The 21619-nt window shown below is 51.2% G+C and overlaps 1 protein-coding gene across 1 annotated transcript; it reads left to right on the forward strand.

Annotated features, from left to right (window-relative positions):
- The first annotated feature begins 1403 nt into the window (after window positions 1-1403).
- Window positions 1404-18277, forward strand: LOC120320223 (short transient receptor potential channel 2-like). The gene is made up of 12 exons (XM_039369769.1): window positions 1404-1644; window positions 3377-4069; window positions 6849-7058; window positions 7939-8103; window positions 9194-9368; window positions 10916-11119; window positions 12411-12573; window positions 12821-12913; window positions 14459-14651; window positions 15969-16096; window positions 16829-16898; window positions 18028-18277. The coding sequence occupies exons 1-12, from the start codon at window positions 1618-1620 to the stop codon at window positions 18193-18195; spliced, it is 2289 nt and encodes a 762-aa protein (XP_039225703.1). The 5' UTR covers window positions 1404-1617; the 3' UTR covers window positions 18196-18277.
- Window positions 18278-21619: the final 3342 nt, after the last annotated feature.

Raw genomic sequence — 21619 nt, forward strand, 5'->3', positions numbered from 1 at the left:
ATAATTAAGGAAAGAATCCAGAAAGTCTCTGATTTAATTAAGTAATATTCCAGTTCCCATCCAGTAAACAGAACTTGAGTAGTGGCTGTAATAATATTGCATTTAATACATATGTGTAAATGGAGGTTTGCCAAAAGGAAAAAAAAATTACAAGAGTCAGTTTCTACTTACAAAGGATAAGAGTGAATGGCTTTGATCAGCCCTTCATTCTGGGTTTGTGTATGTATTTATTTATTTATACCAGGGGTAGGCAACCGTGGCTCTTTTATGACTTGTGGACTTCAACTCCCAGAATTCCTGAGCCAGCCATGCTGAGGGGAAAGGGAGAGGTTTCCAAGCTGAGCCAGGCTGGCTCAGGAATTCTGGGAGTTGAAGTTGATGATGTTCCCTAGTTGGGTCATGAAACGTCTGCAAGAAAACAACCAAGCTCAGAGAGCACCAAGGGCCCCAGTCTTTCTTTCCTTCCTTCCTTCCTTCCTTCCTTCCTTCCTTCCTTCCTTCCTTCCTTCCTTCTCCTCCCTCTTAGCACTGATGATGTTCCCTAGCTGGGTCATGAAACGTCTGCAAGAAAACCACCCAACTCAGAGAGCACCAAGGACCCCACAGTCTGTCTGTCTGTCTGTCTTTCTTTCTTTCTTTCTTCTTTCCTTCCTTCCTTCCTTCCTTCTCCTCCCTCCTAGCACTGATGATGTCACCTAGTTGGGTCATGAAACGTCTGCAAGAAATCCACCCAGCTCAGAGAGCACCAGGGACCCCACAGTCTGTCTGTCTGTCTGTCTTTCCTTCCTTCCTTCCTTCTCCTCCCTCCTAGCACTGATGATGTCACCTAGCTGGGTCATGAAACGTCTGCAAGAAATCCACCCAGCTCAGAGAGCACCAGGGACCCCACAGTCTGTCTTTATTTCCTTCCTTCCTTCCTTCCTTCCTTCCTTCCTTCCTTCCTTCTCCTCCCTCCTAGCACTGATGATGTCACCTAGCTGGGTCATGAAACGTCTGCAAGAAATCCACCCAGCTCAGAGAGCACCAGGGACCCCACAGTCTGTCTTTCCTTCCTTCCTTCCTTCCTTCCTTCCTTCCTTCCTTCCTTCTTCCTTCCTTCCTTCCTTCCTTCCTTCTTTCCTTCCTTCCTTCCTTCCTTCCTTCCCCTCCCTCTTAACACTGATGATGTCACCTAGTTGGGTCATGAAACGTCTGCAAGAACTCCACCCAGCTCAGAGGGCACCAGGGACCCCAACATTTTAAGGTGTGCCTGAAAGGGATTTCCGAAGAGCAGGAAGACTTGCCCTGATCCCACCGAGCCTTGCCTTGCAAATTGCCCTGGAACCCCGGACCCCTTTTATTTCCAAAGGGACCCTCTCGGGGACCCCCTGGGCGGAGAGCGGGCGCAGGAGCCCGGCGCCCCGAGGGCCCTCCTGCAGGCTGGCCGGGGAAGGGCCCGCCGCCACCTGCGCCTCCCGTCCTCCCCGGGGAGGAGGCCTCCGCGTGGCAACCGGGACCCCCGGGGCTTGGCAGGCGGGCGCCGGGGCTCCTCCCGGCGCCGGGAAAAACAAGCGCGGCGATCGGGCAGCGACGGGGCCGAGGGCCAGGAGGCTCGGCTGCCTTGCGGGGACAGGGGCGATGGCGACGGAGTACGAGGGCATCTCGGTAAGTGCCGCGGCGTCCGGAGGGGCGTCCCGGGGCGGGAGGGCTGAGCTCCCCCCGCAGCGTCGGATGGAAGCCCCCCCAGCCCGGGCGAAGGAGCCGCGACGGGCCCCCGGGCTGCCAAGCGCCCCCCGCCCTCATGGCAACCGGTGGCCCCCCTCCCCGGGGTGCCACCCCCGAGTCTTCCTCCCAACACGGGTCGCCTCTCTCGGTTACACACGAGCTGCTGGGCACGCTTCTTTTGCCCCAGGCGGTTGGGCATCCTCGGGGTTGTCCTGCAGCCCCCCCCCCCCAAGCCCGCACGCACGCCCGGACCCCCGGGGGTCTTTCTCCAAGGTGGAGCGGGAGGCTCCCCCACGCCTTGGGCAGCAGAAGAAGAGGGGCGAGGGGTCCGGATGGGTGGTTCCACCTCGCCCACTCAGCCCAATTCCCCCCGCAAGAAAAGCCCACGGATCTCCCCCCCCTTCCCGGCCGGGGCCCCGGAGATGCCGGCAAAGGGCTAAAGAGAGAGAGGGGAAGGGGGGGGGAGAATGAGAAAGCGCAGAGCCGAGAGAGGGGGGCTGGTCCCGGCCCCTGGGGAGGTTCCAGCGGCCGAGGGGGTCTCCCTAGAGCCCCTCCACAGGAAGGCGACCCCCCCCCCGTTTCTTCCGAGTTCAAATGCCTCCGTTGCTGCCATCTCTCCTTGGGGGCAGCAGGTCGAAGAAGTCCATTTGTTAGCAAGATGGGCAGCATGTACATTTAATAAATAAGAAAGAAAAAGAAGGAAGGGAGGAAGGGAGGGAGGGAGGAAGGAAGGAAGGAAGGAAGGAAGGAAGGAAGGAAGGAAGGAAGGAAGGAAGGACTGTGGGGTCCTTGGTGCTCTCTGAGCTGGGTGGTCTTCGTGCAGACGTTTCATGACCCAACTAGGGAACATTATCAGTGCTAGAAGGAAGGAAGGAAGGAAGGAAGAAGGAAGGAAGGAAGGAAGGAAGGAAGGAAGGAAGGAAGGAAGGAAGGAAGGAAGGAAGGACTGGGAGGTCCCTGGTGCTCTCTGAGCTGGGTGGTTTTTGTGCAGACGTTTCATGACCCAACTAGGGAACATCATCAGTGCTAGAAGGAAGGAAGGAAGGAAGGAAGGAAGGAAGGAAGGAAGGAAGGAAGGAAGGAAGGAAGGAAGGAAGAAAGGAGTTGGCAGCCACACCACTTTGAAGAAAGACTTGCCCTATTGATCAAGTTCTGGCGCTATCACGACTTTTTCCAACCTCACCAGACACTGTTACTTGAGGGGGGGGGGAGTTTGCCTCTAGACCCCCAAAGTATTTTGCCTTCCCCCAACCTGGCCAAATTCTCTGGGTTGACACAACACACAAACGCCCTGCACAGACCAGCCTGTGGGTTCTCAGAATGAGCCCTGGATCGTAGCCACCACGGCAGATATTCAGTCATAGAGGCTGTTATCCTCCAGAGGTGCTGGATGAAACTCCCATCATCCACAGCCAGCTGTGCCATCAAGGGTGACTCTGGACGGAGGGGCGGGCATCTGGTTGCCTCGAGCGCCATCTAGTGACGAGTAAGAGAATAAAGTGGTGGCAAACGGAGGGTCGGAGCCCCCCCACCTCCCCCCTTTCCTTCCCTTCGCCTGTGGGCATTCTGACCACTGAGCCACCACGGTTCTTGGGATCCACTGGAACCCATGGCGACGGGATCTGTAATGACAGGAGAAGGAATTCACCCAAATCTTTTTCTCACCCTTTAGCCGACCAACTGGAAGGAGATAGTCAACAAGAAGCTCAAGTTTCCCGAAGGCCTCCTGGCGGCCATTCAAGATGGCCAGCTGACGAAGATCCAGCAGATGTTGCACGTCAGTGATGGGATCCTGCGGCAGCTGGATGAAACGGAGGACCGGGCCTGGCGCGAGGCGCTCAACTTGGCCATCCGTACCGGCGGGGCGGAGATCACCAAGACCTTGCTACGCTTCGTGAAGTTTGACTTTCGGCAGGTCCACGAGGCCCTTCTGGTGGCAGTGGACACCAACCAGCCCAGTGTGGTCAAGCAGCTCCTGGATCGGCTTGACCAAGAGAAGGGTATGAAGATGGACATCAAGTCCTTCTCTATGGCTTTCTTCGATAACTCGATCGACAACTCCCGCTTCGCCCCTGGGGTGACCCCGCTCACCTTGGCTTGTGAGAAGGACCTCTACGAGATCGTGGAGATGCTGATGAAGAAGGGCCACACCATTCCTCGGCCACACAAGGTCTCCTGCGCTTGCTTGGAGTGCTCGAACGGCAGGAAGTTTGACCTGCTCAAGTTCTCGCTCTCCCGCATCAACACCTACAAAGGCATCGCCAGCCGGGCCTACCTCTCCATCGCCAGCGAGGACCCCATGTTGACGGCCTTCAAACTCAGCCGGGAGCTCAAATGGCTCTCCAAGAAGGAGCCGGAGTTCAAGGTCTGTCGTTGGGAGGGCCGCAGAGGGAAGCCTGGGAAATTGCCAAGCCGTTAGTCCTTGTAGGAGAAGGAGTGGTAGAGCTGGAGATGGAGTTAAAAGAGGCATCAGCCTAGAATCCCTACATGGCCACAAAGGAACGAAATCCAGCTCCCCCCCTTGAAGTCTGTCTACCCTTATCTAACCCTAACAAGATGCTGAGCATTAGTGGACTGTTAGTTAGGGGACTGGAGGCTAAAACATATGGAGAATGGCTGCAGGACTTGGGTATGTCCAGTCTAGAGAAAAGAAAGACAAGAGGTGACAAGCTGTTCCACTGACTGTTTGCATTGCCAGGAAATTTCTCCTTAGTTCTAGGTCAGTGGTTCTCAACCTTTTTAATGCCGCGACCCCCCAACCGGTCGTAAGTTGAGGACTACTCAACCGGTTGTAAGTAGAGGACTGGTGCAGCACCATGTGTAGAATGGGACTTTTGGCGGGCTCAGCAGGGCAGAGACAGCCTGGACAATTCCTACTGGCTTTTGAAAGCCAATAGAATTAGACTCTATTCAAGAGAGTCTATTCTATTGGCTTTCAAAAGCCAATAGAATAAAAGCGAGTAGCACAGCTAAGGAAAAGGGGAAAAAAATGGCGGGCTGCGTTGTTTGGCGACCCTCGTGAAATGGTCGTTCGAACCCAAATGAGGTCCCGACCCACAGGTTGAGAACCACTGATCTAGGTTAAATCTCTCTTTGATCAGTTTCTATCTGTTACCATACTTTCCGGCGTATAAGACGACTTTCGAGAGCGTTGAAATCGGCGCCAAAGTCGGGAGTCGTCTTATATACGCCGAGTCGTCTTATACGCTGGAAATAACGGTAGTTTCCGGCTTATAAGACGACTTTCTAGGCATGCGACTCGGCGTCGAAGGCGGGGGTCGTCTTATACGCCGGGTCGCTCTATACACCGGAATATACGGTACTTCTTGTTCTGCCTTCAGGTGCTTTGGTAAATAGGTTGACCCCCCCTTCTTCTTTGTAATAGCCCCTCAAGTATTGGAAGACTGTTATCATGTCCCCTTTGTTATTCTTCTCTGAACTTTTTCCAAAGCCTCAATATCTTTTTTTGTAGCGCGATGATCAAAAGTGGTTGCAATATTCCAGGTGTGGCCTGGCTAAGGCTTTATAAAGCCAGGGCTTTTTTTTTTCTCATTGAACGCCCAGAACGGAGTTCCGGCACTTTTTTTGGATGGAACCTTATAGAATAGGCAAGGTGGGTTGTATGACTTGTGTGAGTTCTGGCACCTTTTTTTAATTTTTTTTTTTAGAAAAAAAGCACTGTATAAAGCGGTACTAAGACTTCATGTGATTTTGATTCGATGCCTCTGTTTATACAACCCAGGATTGTATTTGCTTTTTTGGCTGTTGCCAAACACAGCTGGCTTGTGTTTAAGGCAGTGGTTCTCAACCTTTCTAATGCCGCGACCTCATAATACAGTTCCCCATGTTGTGGTGACCCCCAACCACTTATATATCACCGGGTACCAGGAGTGTGGCCAAAGAAAAGGGGGAAAAAATGGCGGACAGCCTTGTTTGGCGATCCCCGTGAAATGGTCCTTCGACCCCAAATGGGGTCCCGACCCACAGGTTGAGAACCACTGGTTTAAGGGGTCACCCACTAGGATTTTAAGATCCCTCTCACAGTTGCTACTACTGAGCCAGGTACCATCTATAGTATACCCTACTGGTGCATTTGGTTTTTCTTGCCTAAGTGTAAGACTTTACTATTCTCTACACTGAATTTCGTTTTGTTAGATAAGGCCCAGTGATCAAGTCTGTCGAGATCCATGGCTCCTGAGCCTGTCTTCCGGGGTGTTGGCTATTCCTGCCAGCTTGGGGTCGTCTGCAGCTGCAGGGACTTGTTATCAGGAATTAAGATAGACTTGAAGGCACCCCAAAGAAAAGCAATATTTGAATTAGCTGGAATGGTAGTTTTGACTGCAGAAGAGATGTTTTGTTCAGCTGCTGCTTTGGTCCCTTTTATTCTGCTTTGGAGGCCCAACTGAAAGACCCCCGTAGCCTCGTCCTCCTTCAAGTCCTACGGAGGAGGAGGAGGGGGGGGACTGTGGGGTCCTTGGTGCTCTCTGAGCTTGGCTGTTCTCTTGCAGACGTTTCATGACCCAACTAGGGAACATCATTAGTGCCAAAAGATAGGAGGAGGAGGAGGAGGAGGAGGAGGAGGAGGAGGAGGAGGAGGAGGAGGAGGAGGAGGAGGAGGAGGAGGAGGAGGAGGAATATGGAGTCCTTGCTGGTGGTTCTCTGGCAGACATTTCATTACCAAGCTAGCTAATATCATCAGTGCTGGAAGGGAGGAGGAGGAAGGAAGGAAGGAAGGAAGGAAGGAAGGAAGGAAGGAAGGAAGGAAGGAAGGAAGGAAGGAAGGAAGGAAGGAAGGACTGTGGGGTTGTGCTCTCTGAGCCTGGTGGTTCTCTTGCAGACATTTCATTACCCAGCTAGGTAACACCATCAGTGCTGGAAGGGAGAAGGAAGGAAGGAAGGAAGGAAGGAAGGAAGGAAGGAAGGAAGGAAGGAAGGAAGGAAGGAAGGAAGGAAGGAAGGAAGCGCTGACTGTGGGGGTCCTTGACGCTGTCTGAGCCTGGTGGTTCTCTTGCAGACGTTTCATTACCCAGCTAGGTAACACCTAGCTAGGAGGGTTGCAATGACGTAAGGCAGCAGAGCGGTGGGGCTTGGGGGGGGTCTCTGGAGGCTTTGCTCAGGCCCCTTCCCCATCTCTTCTGATCCAGCCAGATTACCTGGCGCTGGAGAACCTGTGCCAGGAGTTTGCCTTTGAGCTGATGGGCATGTGCCGCAACCAGAGCGAGGTGACGGCCATCCTGAACGAGCTGGGGGACGATGCCGTGGATGACGATGAAGAGATGGATGACCAGGCCTTTGAGGAGGGCATCCCCAACCTGGCCAGGCTCAGATTGGCCGTCAACTACAACCAGAAGCGGGTGAGGCTGCCGGCAAAGGGCAGGCAGGGTAACCGGGAGAGGGCAGATCTACAAGCAGGGGCGGAGCCTTCGTTTTTATTTCTATTTTATATTATAATGCACTTTTAAAAAAAAAAAAAAGAAAAAGATTTGTTAAATGCTGGGAAAGCTAACTATGGAGCCTGTTCAGACTGCAAAACTCAGTGGCGGGGGGGGGGGCAGGGGGTGAATTACTTCTTAGAATATTTTTATTTCAGTTTTATTTGCCCTGTTCCCGATTGTTTGAAAGTTTAGATTTAAAGGTTATTCGTTAAAGTAAAAAGTATGAAAGAGGAGAGAGAGAAAGAGGCCCCGGTCATTAAGCAGGCCCCCTTGTGACTGTGCCTTATTTTAATTTAATTTTTTTTTTGTGGCAGCCGTTCAGCAAATGTGGCAGTCGTAAAGCGAACGCCAGGGGCGTTAAATGAATGCTGCGGTCGTTACGCAAATCCCTTGTCCGCAATGAGGGTTTTTTTGCTGGACATCAGATGGAAATGCTGGTTTCTGATAAAAAAAAACAACACTGCGAATTGCTGGGTGCCAGAAACAGATGTAAACATGGGCCAGGGGTTGAACGCGTGACTGCTGGGCCGGGGCACTGACTGTTCAGAAGTTCCAATCTGGGTCACTTCTAGCTTTGGGGAGGTCTGTCATAACAGTCGCTAAGCAGTCGGTCGTAAGTCAAGGACTGCCTCTATCAGCGAATTCGGGGTTGGGGACGATGACATCCGTGCTTATCCTGAGGTCCGTGATGTGGGGGTTCCGTCCTGCCCTGAGCTTCCGGGATTTGTGGGGTGCCCCCAGCTGGAATCCAGGCGCCGGAGCTGACTTCCCCTTCCCTCTTTCTTCCCTCCCGGCTCAGTTTGTGGCCCACCCCGTCTGCCAGCAAGTCCTCTCGTCCATCTGGTGTGGGAGCCTGCCCAGCTGGCGGGGCAGCAAAAGCCTCTGGAAGGTCTTCGTCTCCTTCTCCATCTTCCTGGCCATGCCCTTCCTCGCCCTGACCTACTTCTTCGCCCCCAAATCCAAGGTGGGTCCCTGGAGTCCAGATCGGGCCAAGCAGGGCTGACCAAGCAAGCGTGGGGTGTGTGTGTGTGTGGATTGGATTTGCAGCTTCACAGAACAGCTTGAAGGCAAGGTACCCAGCGGGTGATGTTCTCCCTGCCCTGGTCTTTGGAACCCTTCCGTTATCTATTCAAGATGGACAGTATTAAATATTGATTTGCTACGTAGATGGAGGAGTGTGGGTCTATACCTATGTTGTTCATAGTATGTTTAGGTGTGTGTCATGTATGTGTTTCAGTTTGAGAGCGGGCAACTCAATTTCATTTGTGATGTGTGCTGTTGTGCCCACAGTAAGAAATTGACAATAAAGGTTATCTTATCTTATCTTATCTTATCTTATCTTATCATCTTATCTTATCTTATCTTATCTTATATCTTATCTTCTTATCATCTCCTCCTTCTCCTCCTTCTCCTCATCTTCTTCTCTTCTCTTCCCTTCTCCTTCTCCTCCTTCTCCTCCTTCTCCTCCTCTCCTCTCCTCCTCTCCTCTTCTCCTCTTCTCCTTCTCCTCCTTCTCCTCTTCTCCTCATCTCCTCTCCTCTTCTCCTCTTCTCCTTCTCCTCCTTCTCCTCATCTCCTCTTCTCCTCTTCTCCTCTTCTCCTTTCCTCCTTCTCCTCATCTCCTCTTTTCCTTCTCCTCCTTCTCCTCATCTCCTCTTCTCCTCTTCTCCTTCTCCTCCTTCTCCTCATCTTCTCTTCTCCTCCTCTCCTCTTCTCCTCATCTCCTCTCCTCTTCCTTCTCTTCCCCTTCTTCTCCTCTCCTCTCTTCTCTTCTACTCTCCTCATCTCATCTCATCTCATCAGCTCAGCTCAGCTCAGCTCAGAATTCCTCACCCTTTTAGCCAGGAATGCTGAGATTTGAAGTCCTGGAAGTCCTGGGGCATCAGCTGAGCTAATGGTTGCCTTGAGTGGGGCAGAGCCTGAGGGACCTCAATGGTGCACTGGCTGGAGAGGGATGAGATAATAATGGCCCTCTTGGGGGGGGGCTCAAGGACGCTTCTCCCACCTTTCGGAAACTCGGGAGGGGAAAAAATTATTTCCTTCCCTGCTGGCAGATCGGCAAAATGCTGAAGATCCCAGTGATCAAATTCCTGCTGCACTCGGCCTCCTACGTCTGGTTCCTGGTCTTCCTGTTGGTGGAGTCCCTGATCCTGGAGCACCATCAGGAGATCTTCATGGAGCGCAACCAGAGCATGTGGGAGACGTCCCTTCACATGATCTGGGTCATGGGTAGGTGGCTGAGCGCTCACACACACACACACACACACACACACACACACATATCCCCACTCAGAGTGAGGGGAGAGGGAAGGAAGAGGGGGGCCCTGCTCCTTCTGCACCTGTTGGGCTGCTTCCTGGGGGTCCAGGGAAGCGGGAGAGCTGAAAGTGGGGGGCGGTCTGGATTCCAATCAAATCGCCACGTTGGTGGCTGGACAGCCTGGTCGGGCGCCCTCATAACCTTCCCTCTGTCCATCACAGCCTTTGCGCTCATTGTTGGTGTCCCCACCAGTGGGGGGCAGGGGGGAAGGAGGAAAACAGAAGGAAAAAACAAGGGAAGGAGAAAAAAGATGGGAAGGAGAAAAAGGAAAAGAGAAAGAAGAAAAAGGAGGAGGAGAGGAGGAGGAAAGCAGAAGAAAAAAGGGAAGAAGGAGAAAAAGGAAGAGGAGGAGGAGGAAAACAAGAAAAAACAAGGGAAGGAGGAGGAGAAAAAAAGGATGGGAAGGAGAAAAAAAGAGAAAGAGAAAGAAGAAAAAGGAGGAGGAGAGGAGGAGGAGGAAAGCAAAGAAAAAAGGGAAGGAGGAGAAGGAGAAAAAGGAAGAGGAGGAGGAGGAGGAGGAGGAGGAGGAAAACAAGAAAAAAAACAAGGGAAGGAGGAGGAGGAGAAAAAGATGGGAAGGAGAAAAATGAAGAGGAAGAGAAAGAAGGAGGAGGAGGAAAGCAGAAGAAAAAGGAAGGAGGAGAAGGAGAAAAGAGAAGGAGGAGCAGGAGGAGGGGGAGGAGGAAAACAAAAAAACAAGGGAAGGAGAAGGAGAAAAAAAGGATGGGAAGGAGAAAAAGGAAGAGGAAGGAAAAAGGAGAAGGAGGAGGAAAGAAAAGGGAAGGAGGAGAAGGAGAAAAGAGGAGGAGAAGGAGGAGGAGGAGGAGGAAAACAAGAAAGAAACAAGGGGAGGAGGAGGAGAAAAAAGTGGGAAGGAGAAAATGGAGGAAGAGGAGGAGGAAAAGGAGGAGGAGAACAAGAAAAAACAAGGGAAGGAGGAGAAAAAAGAGGACAGGAAGAAAAGAAGACGAGGAGAAGGAGAAGAAAAAGGAGGAGGAAGAAAGCAGGGAAGAAAAAGGGGAAGGAGGAGAAGAAAGAGGAGGAAGACAGAGGAGGAAGAATCGGATGGGTCTCCTCAGCTGCCAGCGTTGAGGTCCGTGTTATCCTGGCAGCGAAATGCCTTGATCCGTTTAACAGCCTCCACCTGGCCACCAGAGAGGACCATTTGCGGTCGGGACAGGACCGGAGCAGAAGAGCCCTTAACGGGGAGGAAGGGGGCAGAGGGTGGGGGCCTTTTGGAAGATCGGGGGGGGGGCTTTGTGGGAGACTAGACCTGGAAGGTGGGAGATTTTGCACAGCTGGGAGCCAGCCGGTCCTTTCAGGCCCCACCTAGTTGAAGATGCAGAGAAGAGGCCTGGCTGGGGTTGGCTGGGTGGAGAAGACCCCGCCGGGGCCTTGTTGGGTGTTGACCACAGAGGGTCCCGGAGGCTTCTTGTCCTGACCACCGTTGTCCTCCCAGGCTTCTTCTGGTTCGAGTGCAAGGAGGTCTGGATCGAAGGGCTGCGCAGCTACCTGCTCGACTGGTGGAACTTCCTGGACATCGTCATCCTGAGCATGTACTTGGCTTCCTTTGTGCTCAAGCTGCTGGTCTACCTCAAAGGGCAAGTCTTCTGCTTGGAGGTCCAGCCTTCGACTCCGGAGTGCTACTATTATACCCAAGCTAGTGAGTCTGCTGACCCAGGGGAGTCAAGGCCGTTGGGTCGTTATTGTTGGCTACAATTGTGAGTCCACCTTTCTGCCTAGAGCAAGGATGTCCAGCCTTGGCCACTTGAAGACCTGTGGACTTCAGCTCCCAGAATTCCCCAGCCAGCTGGGAGCTAAAGTCCACAGGTCTTCAAGTGGCCAAGGCTGGACGCCCCCGCCTTAGAAGACGCTCAAGTGATCAACCAGACAAAACCAAAGATGGACACTGATGTTCTTGTCAAACAAGCTACTGAGCTACAGAAGAAGCTGGGTGGAAGAGGAAGAGTAGGATTCTTATTACAAAAGTAGAAAGAGCTGTGGCCAAGTCCAGTTAATAATATAATAATAGTAGTAAAGTTGGAAGGGACCTTGGAGGTCATCTAGTCCAACCCCCTGCTCAGGCAGGAAATCCTACGCCATTTCTGACAAATGGCTGTCCAGTTTCTTCTTAAAAATTTCCAGTGTTGGAGCATTCGCCACTTCTGGAGGCATGCTGTTCCACCGGTTAATTGTTCTCACTGTCAGGAAGTTTCTCCTTAGTTCCAGGTTGCTTCTCTCCTTGATGAGTTTCCATCCGTTGCTTCTTGTCCTGCCTTCTTCAGGGGCTTTGGAGAATAGGGTGACCCCCAACTATTCTTTGTGGCAGCCCCTCAAATACTGGAATGCTGCTACCATGTCCTTCTTTTCTCTAGATTGGCCAAACCCAATTCCTTTGTATGTTTTGGCCCTTTAATCAGCTGCTCTTCTCTGCACTCTTTGCAAAGCTGAGGTGGCGCAGCAGTCAGAGTGCAGTACTGCAGGCCACTTTAGCTGACTGTGTTCAGCAGGTCAGCGGTTCAAATCTCACCGGCTCAAGGTTGACTCAGCCTTCCATCCTTCCGGGGTAGGTAAAATGAGGACCCAGATTGTTGGGGGCAATGTAAATATATATATACATTGCTTACTGGTGTACACCGCTTAGAGAATGCTTGCACTTAAAGCGGTATATAAGTCTCAAAAATAAATAAATAAATATCTTCATTATATTGTGGTGACCAGAATTGAAAGCAGTGTTCAAAGTGTGACCTTAGCAGGGCAGTCTACAGCTGTCTTTTCGCTTCCCGTGATCTTGAAACTGTCTCTCTGTCAAGGCAACCTAGCACTGCGTTAAGAGAGCCGTGAGCCGTGTTCAGGCGTCGCTGATCGGAACCCGCCTTAGAGAAGTGAGCAAGTGGGTCCCTGCAGACCGCCCGTGCCTAACCTTCCTCCTTCCCCGCCCTTTCTTGACGCAGAGCGGCTGGACTGGCACACGGAAGACCCCCAGTTCATGGCCGAGGTGCTCTTTGCCGTCACCAGCATGCTGAGCTTCACCCGCCTGGCCTACATCCTCCCTGCCCACGAGACCCTGGGGACCCTCCAGATCTCCATCGGGAAGATGATCGATGACATGATTCGGTATGGACCCCAGGAGGCCGTCCTCCGACTCAGGGCCCTTTCTGGAGTCTGAGGAGGACACGTAAAGCTCTTGAGATGTTCCCCCAAACTGGAGAAGGCCTCTTAGAAGTGACGGGTGGGCCGGGAGTGAGGGACCTGAGGAGAGGCTTTGACAGAGGAATGGCACCGCAGACCCTGCCCGTGTTTGGGGAAGGAGAGGGGGGAGGTCACCTCCTTTGGGTCTGATCCCCGTTTGGCTTCTCCTCAGATTCATGTTCATCATGATGATCATCCTGACAGCTTTCCTGTGTGGCATGAACAACATCTATGTCTATTATCAGCAATCGAAGCGTCTGGGAAGGTAGGGCAACTGGTGGGTCTGGGGAGGGGAGGCCAGGATTGGGTGGGAAAGCCACCATGCTGAAGCCCAAGCAGAGCTGGAGGGAGGGCGCTGGGTCTTCTTGAAGGAGGAAGAAGTTCAGTGGAATGAATGAATGAATGAATGAATGAATGAATGAATGAATGAATGAAGCAGGTCCAACTTTCTTTGTAAGATTTTTCACCTCTTTGAGCTTGCTTGTTTTCTTGCAGACGTTTCATTACCCAAACTAGGTAACATCATCAGTGCTACCTCTCTCTCTCTCCATCTTCATCTCTGTCACTCCAATTATATCTATCATCTATCTATCTATCTATCTATCTATCTATCTATCTATCTATCTATCTATCTATCTATCTACCTACCTATCTACCTACCTACCTACCTACCTACCTATCATTATCTACCTATCTATCATTTTCTATCATTCCATCTTTCTGTCTGTCTGTCCATCCATCCATCCATCCATCCATCCACCTACCTACCCATCATTATCTACCTATCTATATCTATCATTCCATCTTTCTGTCTTTCTGTCTGTCTGTCTATCCATCCATCCATCCATTCATCCATCCACCTACCTACCTACCTACCTACCTATCATTATGTACCTATCTATCATCTATCATTCCATCTTTCTGTCCATCCATCCATCCATCTATCATCTATTTATCTATCTGGATAAATCTATCCATCTATCATCTATTTATCTATCTATATCTATCTATCTATCTATCTATCTATCTATCTATCTGTCTGTCTGTCTGTCTGTCTGTCTGTCGGTCTGTCTGTCTGTCTTTCTGCCCATCCATCCATCCATTCATCCATCCACCTACCTACCTACCTACCTACCTATCATTATGTACCTATCTATCATCTATCATTCCATCTTTCTGTCCATCCATCCATCCATCCATCCATCCATCCATCTATCATCTATTTATCTATCTGGATAAATCTATCCATCTATCATCTATTTATCTATCTATATCTATCTATCTATCTATCTATCTATCTATCTATCTATCTATCTATCTATCTATCTATCTATCTATCTATCTCTCATCCATTCATCTCTACCTTCATCTCTACCTTTTTTTTGACATGTTGACCTGTCCTCCTCCTTCAGCAAGCCCTCAAAGAAAGGGGTCTGGTGATTCCCCCCCCCCGCCCCCTATTTCACTCACAACAATTGTTAAGAGAAGCCAAAGGAGGAAGGGGTTGGCCTAGGACCCCTCCCAAACCTCATCCAGTGGGAACCTTGGTCTCCTGCTCCACACAGGACACGCCAGCCAGATCCCCTGGCATGCCGGAGGTGGCCTCTACCCCAGCTCAGAAGGCCATTTTCTAGGTCCGTTCTTGGGGAATGAAGTTCATTCCTTCTTAGGGGAATGAAGTTCTTCAGATCCTTAGGAGGAAAGTCCATCGGCTCGGTCGTGGGCAGCACTGCCGCTTACTCAGATGGGGACCTGGGGATCTCCACAATGTTGAGCTGGCTCTACCTGATAACTCGTATCTCGTCCGTAGCTTCAACGAGACTTTCCAGTTCCTCTTCTGGACCATGCTGGGCATGGAGGAGCATGACGTGGTTGACATGCCCGAGTTCTTCGTGGCTGAGCTGGTGGGCCAAGTGCTCTACGGCATCTTCACCATCGTCATGGTGGTCGTGCTCCTCAACATGCTCGTCGCCATGATCACCAGCTCTTTCCAGAAGATCGAGGCAAGTGTTCCTCAGGGATGGAAACACAAGAAACTGGATACTTATCTATTTACTTACAAATAGTTCGAGGAGGTGAACATACCCAACATACCTTCCTCCTTCTATTTCCCCCACAACAGCCCTGCGAGGCGGAGGGAGGGCGTTTATTATCTCACTTTTCAAAATTTCCCAAGCCTCTTGAGTTGTTTTCCCCTGGAGGATTCTCATCCATGGAATCCTTCCCAAGCCCTCTCTAAGTTTATTGAAATTCGCTCTCTTGAAGTCCAAGACTCTAGTTTGACTGTGTTCTATTGCTTGTGCTTCCATAATGTTGAATTCCAATATTGCATGATCACTTCCTCCCAGGGTTCCTATGGCTTCAACACCTTCTATCATTTCATCTCTGTTAGTGAGGATTAGATCCAAAATGGCTAATCCCCTAGTTCCCTTCTCTGCTTTTTGGGAGACAAAGTTGTCTGCAAGGTTTGCCAGAAACCTGTTTGATCTTCCACTTGGTGCGGAGTTTGTCTCCCAGTTGATGTCAGGGTAGTTAAAGTCCCCCATTACTATTGTGATGTGCTTCCTACATACCTTAGTTAGCTGACTAGCAAAAAGTTCATCTATTTCCTCTGGTTGCTTGGATGGCCTATAGTATACCACCTATGGCAATGTCATCCCCCCCCTTTTATATTGACCCAAATGCATTCATAAGTAGCCTTGGGGAGGGGTTCCATCGTAACTTGAAACGGTTACTGAGAAATCAGTTGTAAGTCCAGGACCACCTGTACAACAACTGAATTAACAATTAATACCACTTTACAACGCCTTGGTGAGGACACACTTGGAATGCTGCATCCAGTTTTGGTCATCACGATGTAAAAAAGATGTTGAAACTCTGGAAAGAGTACAGAGAAGAGCAACAAAGATGATTAGGGGACTGGAGGCTAAAACATATAAAGAATGGTTGCTGGAATTGGGTGTGTCTAGTTTAATGAAGAGAAGGACGAGGGGGGACAGGATAGCAGTCTTCAGTATCTCAGGGGCTGCCCCAAAGAAGAGGGAGTCAAGCTATTCTCCAAAGCACCTGAAGGTCCACCAGTCATGAAGGGGCCATAGTTCCCCCCTGCTGGCTCAGGAATTCTGGGAGTTGAAGTCCACGAGTCATAAAAGAGCCAAGGTGGCCTACCCCTGGTCTAGGCTCTCCTGTTTCAGCAGGGGATGGACTAGAAGACCTCCAAGGTCCCTTCCAGCTCTGTTATTCCGTTTAAAACTGACACACTCTTCTTCCTCGTGTCGCATTCATTTCTGGGAACCTCCCCCACCTCCTCTTTTCCACAGAACGATGCTGACGTAGAGTGGAAATTTGCACGCTCAAAACTCTACCTGTCCTTCTTCCGGGAAGGTTTAACCTTGCCGGTTCCCTTCAACATCATCCCGACGCCCAAGTCCATCTTCTACGCCATCAGGTATGGGGGGGCATGGAAGAGGTCGGCCACACGGTCCCCTCCTCTGAACCGGTCCCCTGCCCCACGTCTCCCTGCAGGGAGGGCAGGAAGCCCACCGGCTGCAAGACACCAGGCTCCAAGATGGCACACTTGATTCTAGCGCAGCCAGGTGTAACTTAGGGAGATGGGGGGGGTCTTGTGAAAGCCCCCCTGGAGCAGAACCTGGGGTGGCCTTTGGGGTTAAGAGTGTCCCCCTCACTGGCCTCATGGAAAGATGATGGGCCAACCTACAAGCATCCTGGAGGTCCTTTTAGGCAACTGTGGCTCTTTTATGACTGGTGGACTTCAACTCCCAGAATTCCTGAGCCAGTCATGCTGAGGGGAAAGGGAGAGGTTTCTAAGCTGAGCCATGCTGGCTCAGGAATTCTGGGAGTTGAAGTCCACGAATCATAAAGGGGCCATAGTTCCCCCATGTTGGCTGAGGAATTCTGGGAGTTGAAGTCCCCCCAGTCATGAAGGGGCCAAAGTTCCCCATACTGGCTCAGGAATTCTGGGAGTTGAAGTCCACGAATCATAAAGGGGCCATAGTTCCCCCATGCTGGCTCAGGAATTCTGGGAGTTGAAGTTCATGAGTCTTAAAAGAGCCAAGGTTGCCTACCCCTGCCCCCCCCCAACTTTGCAATGAAGCAGCCTTCTTGGTCTGCCTCCGAAGCTTCCTGGCTAAGTCTTCTCTCCTGATTTTTCACCGTTTAGGGGTTCCTTTCGCTTCCTGTGCTGTTTCAAATCGAAGAAGAGTCAGAAATACCCGCCAATCAACACCATCGTAAGTTCCGCTCTCCGAGCTTCAGAAGGTCCCTTTGCCCGGCTTTCCCAGCAGGAAAGTGCGCCCACTCCCTCTTTAAACAGAGGTGGGACCAATGGAGGAGAATGTGGCTCAGGGGTGAACTGCGGGGTCCTTGCTGCTCTCTCTAAGGGGCTTCTTGTTGCAGACGTTTCATGGCCCAACTAGGGACCTCATCAGGGCTAGAAGGGAGGGGGTTTGTGGAGAGGAGGAAGTGGCGATGGGAGGAGGAGGAGGAGAAGAACTGGGGAGGGGGGTCCTTGGTGCTGTCTGAGCTGGGTGGGTTTTTTCGCAGAGACACTTCATAACCCAATTAGGTAACATTATCAATGCAGGGAGAAGGGAGCAGGATTTGCAGGGAGGAGGAGGAGGAGGAGGAGGAGGAGGAGGAGGAGGAGGAGGAGGAGGAGGAGGAGGAGGAGGAGGAGGAGGAGGAGGAGAAGAAGAAGAACCAGGTGGGATCCTTGGTGCTGTCTAAGCTGGGTTGTTTTCTTGCAGACATTTCATGACCCAACTAGGTAACTTGATCAGTGCTAGGACTAAGGAGAAACCTAGAACTACTAAAGAGAAACTTCCTGACAGTTAGAACAATTAACCAGTGGAACTACCTGCCTCCAGAGGTGGGGAATACTCCAACACTGGAAGTTTTTAAGAAGAGACTGGACGGCCATTTGTCTGTGGTGGTAAAGGTTTCCTGCCTGAGCAGGGGGTTGGACTAGATGACCTCCAAGGTCCCTTCCAACTTTATTATTACTATTATTATTAAGGCCCAAGTTATGTTATATAGGAAGGGAGTGGGGTTGGCTCTCTGCAAGCCAGCTCTTTGCATATAAACAGAGAGCAAACAACACTCAGCAAGAAAACAACAAAGCTCCGAGTGCACCAAGAACCCCGCAAACTAATGTGGTGTGTGGTTGCGTGCGAATGTGAATTTAGATAACAAACAAGTTTAGGAAACAGGGAAGAGAGCAAGGAGGACTCTCAAGCTCCTCAAACTCAGACGGGACGGTTTTTTGCAGGCCCTGTTTGGAACTCAGCGCCCCTGGCTGGGTTCCCAGCCTGCTTCCTGTGGGCAGAAAGAACCATCTTGACCTGGGCTTTTGCCTTCCAGAGCAACCCCTCGCTGGAAGAAGGGGGCATCCGGACCGAAGGCCGCGTCTCCTATCGGCGCCAGGTGCTCAAGGCGCTGGTGCAGCGCTACATCGATACGGCCAGGCGGGAGCTTGAGGAGAGCCGGAGGAAGGGTGAGGGTCTTTGGGGAGGCCCACTCGGAGGCTGAGAGTGCCGGGGAGGCAGGCTTTGGGCGCTGCCCCCCGACTAAGTTTCAAACGCTCTGGGTGCACGTCGTTCCCCCCTTTTGAAGCATGTCCTGTGTGGCTCTGGGAGGCATTGGGGAGGGGGGTCTCCTTGGGGTGGTCCTGTGCACGAAGGCAAGGAGAAGGCGGCCACCATTAAAGACCCCCGTGCTGGGAGGCGCATCTCGTTGGGTGCTGGGTCAGAGGTAGGATTCAAATACGTGAACAACCTCCCCACTTTTCCTGGGGGTCGGCCCCTCTGCTCCTGTTTGGGTCTCCAGTCTGTAGCCTCGGTCTCCTCCCCCAAGCCCCGTCGCCTGGGGAGGGTTGCCGTGCTTCAGCCATGGCTGCCCTGGAGGCTGGATTCCCAATATCATAGGTGAGGGGTAGGCAACCTAGGCTCTTTTATGACTGGTGGACTTCAACTCCCAGAATTCCTGAGCCAGCCATGCTGAGGGGAAAGGGAGAGGTTTCCATGCTGAGCCATGCTGGCTCAGGAATTCTGAGAGTTGAAGTCCATGAGTCATGAGGGGGCCAAAGTTCCCCCCATGCTGCCTCAGGAATTCTGGGAGTTGAAGTCCACGAGTCATAAAAGAGCCATAGTTCCCCTATGCTGGCTGAGGAATTCTGGGAATTGAAGTCCACCAGTCATGAAGGGGCCATAGTTCCCCCATGCTGGCTCAGGAATTCTGGGAGTTGAAGTCCACCAATCATAAAAGAGCCACGATTGCCTCCCCCTGTCATAGGTAGTCCTTGGCTTCATTTACTGATGGTTCAAATTATAAGGGCACTGAAAAAAGTGACTTTTATGACCGTTTTTCACACTTAACAACCATTGCAGTATCTCCACAGTCACATCATCAAAATTCAGACTCTTGGCAACTGACTCTTATTTATGATGGTCGTAGTGTCCCGGGGGGGTGTCACATGATCCCCTTTTGTGACTTTCTGACAAGCAAAGTCAACGGGGGAAGCCAGATTCACTTAACAACCCTGTGACTCACTTAACAACTGCAGTGATTCACTTAACAGCTGTGGTAAGAAAGGTCGTAAAACGGGGCAAAACTGACAACAACTCTCTGGGGGGATTAGCCAAGGGCTGCATCTGGGCTAGGAGACGAAGCCTCGGCCTTCTCCCATGCCACCCGCCCTCTCTTGCCTCCTGATATAATAATAATAATAATAATAATAATAATAATAATAATAATAATAATAAATTATAATAAATAATAAATAATAATAAATTAGTCAATTGCAAAAGGCGGCCTTATTAGGAACTGCTTCCATCCTGCGACGATACCTGTAATACCATCAAACATCCACATCTGCCTATCCCAGGTCCTGGGTAAGGACTCGATAGGTAGACAAAATGCCAAATCCAGTCTGAACATCTGGCTGACTGTGCGATGAATGATAATAAAGTTGGAAGGGACCTTGGAGGTCATCTAGTCCAACTCCCTGCTCAAGCAGGAAACCCTATACCATTTCAGACAAAAGGGCTGTCCAGTCTCTTCTTAAAGACTTCCAGTGTTGGAGCCTTCACCACTTCTGGAGGCAGGTGGTTCCACTGGCTAATTGTTCTCACTGTCAGGAAGTTTCTCCTTAGTTCTGCTTCTCTCCTTGATTAGTTTCCACCCGTTGCTTCTTGTTCTGGCCCACAGATCTGGGGAACCGCCTGACCGAGCTGAACAAGTCCGTGCTGCGTCTCCACACAGAGATGAAGCACCTCCGCCAGTCGGTGGCCGTGGGCGGGGTGGCCAGCAGCCCCATGGACGGGGCCAGTGTGCTGCGCAAGTACATCATGAAGGTGCGCAACAGCTTCCAGAACTATGAGCCCGATATGGGGGGCTCTGGCCAGGGCTCCCCCGTGGAGGTGGTGGTGCACCCGGACGTGCCCCTCGTCGGGGAAGGCGCGCTGCCGATCTTTCAGGAGGAGAAGCAGGGCCAGGTGGAGGGTGAGGCAGAGGCAGAGGCAGAAACGGGGGCCGAGGCCGAGGATGAGACCGGGGCCGAGGCCGAGGATGAGACAGGGGGCGAGGCCGAGGATGAGACAGGGGGCGAGGCCGAGGATGAAATGGGGGGTCTGATGGGGGCTGAGGAGGAGGCTGAGCCAGGCCTTCCTGAGTACGAGCCTCAGGAGGACACGGAAGCGAGGGAAGGTCAAGCGCCAGAATCCTGACCCGCCACCAGGCAGGTGGGCGCTTCGACGTCTATAAAAAGGACGGCCGTGGCCCCTCTTTGACCACCACATGCTTCGCCAAGCAGCCATCCTTTGGAGGACAATCCAGACCCCGTCCCAGAGGTTTTCTTGGGGGAGGGGCACAAATAGGGCTGGATGTCCTCTTTGGCAGCACAGGGAGGCTCCCTAGGCAGGTCCTGCTGTAGTTGTGCTATTATTGCAAACACACTTAGAAGAAGCAGAAGACGTTGCGTGCTCGCCGTTTATTCTGGTATGAGGTTTTCTTGCTCCCGTAACGAGGACAGTTTGGGAGGATCTCCAGCAAATAAACAAATAAAATAACTGCTCTGCGTCGGGCATCGCTTATTTCACTGAACTTGCTATAAACTGTAAGCCGCTCAGAGTGGCCTTGAACTGCGAGGTGGGTGACAAATTCATTTGATAACTGACTAAGTAAATAAGTAAATAAATAAAATAGTTACCAAATGTTTACCTGCTTCGGTGCCTGTTTTATTCTTTTATGCAGTGCAATAAAGCTTGCTGCTTATGCATTGCAGTGTAGGATTAAAAATTAAGATTCCCACCGACATCTTTGCACACGTGGATACATACAAATGTGGGGGAAATGTGGTTTGACGAAGAAGGACGGTGATGGGTTCAACTTGGAAACTATTAATAGATTAGAACGAGCCAAACCCATCAATGCTAGCAAATTCCTGGATGCTTGGCGTTCAGACAAATCAATCGTCAAGAGGCACACGGAGATAAACCACATTTACAGGCCATTCCAAAGAGACAATAAAAAAGCTAAGAAGGAAAGAAAAATAGCAGAACAGGTCCTCTCCAGCAGCCGACACCCAGATAAGCAGGGATTAACTCCAGACAAATAATCAAGCATAAAATAATACTCTAGCCAAGGAACCACAAAACCCATCAACACTGTCAGGGTAAGCTGCAGGAAGCAAAACCCGTGTCCATCAGCCCGGGTGATGTTCTTTCGTTGGTCATGAAACATCTAGAAGAAAATCACCAGACTCAGAGCACCAAGGACCCCTCAGTTGTTGTGGTTGTTGTTGCGGTTGCTGCTGCTGCTGCTGCTGTTGTTGTTGTTGTTGTTGTTCTTCTTCTTCTTCTTCTCCTCCTTCTCCTCCTCCTCTTCTTCTTCTTATAATAATAATAATAATAATAATAATAATAGTAATAGTAGTAGTAAAGTTGGAAGAGACCTT

This window comes from Crotalus tigris, unplaced genomic scaffold (genome assembly GCF_016545835.1).
Source record: "Crotalus tigris isolate CLP2741 ecotype Arizona unplaced genomic scaffold, ASM1654583v1 scf7180000021220.622782, whole genome shotgun sequence".
Taxonomy (NCBI): Eukaryota; Metazoa; Chordata; class Lepidosauria; order Squamata; family Viperidae; genus Crotalus; species Crotalus tigris.

What these genes read in the sequence shown, in the direction of transcription:
- LOC120320223 (XM_039369769.1), top strand. Translation starts at nt 1,618, where the DNA reads ATGGCGACGGAGTACGAGGGCATCTCG. An exon ending in CGGAGTACGAGGGCATCTCG is followed by an intron (nt 1,645 to 3,376) that starts GTAAGTGCCGCG and finishes CTCACCCTTTAG; the next exon opens with CCGACCAACTGGAAGGAGAT. An exon ending in TCAACTACAACCAGAAGCGG is followed by an intron (nt 7,059 to 7,938) that starts GTGAGGCTGCCG and finishes CTCCCGGCTCAG; the next exon opens with TTTGTGGCCCACCCCGTCTG.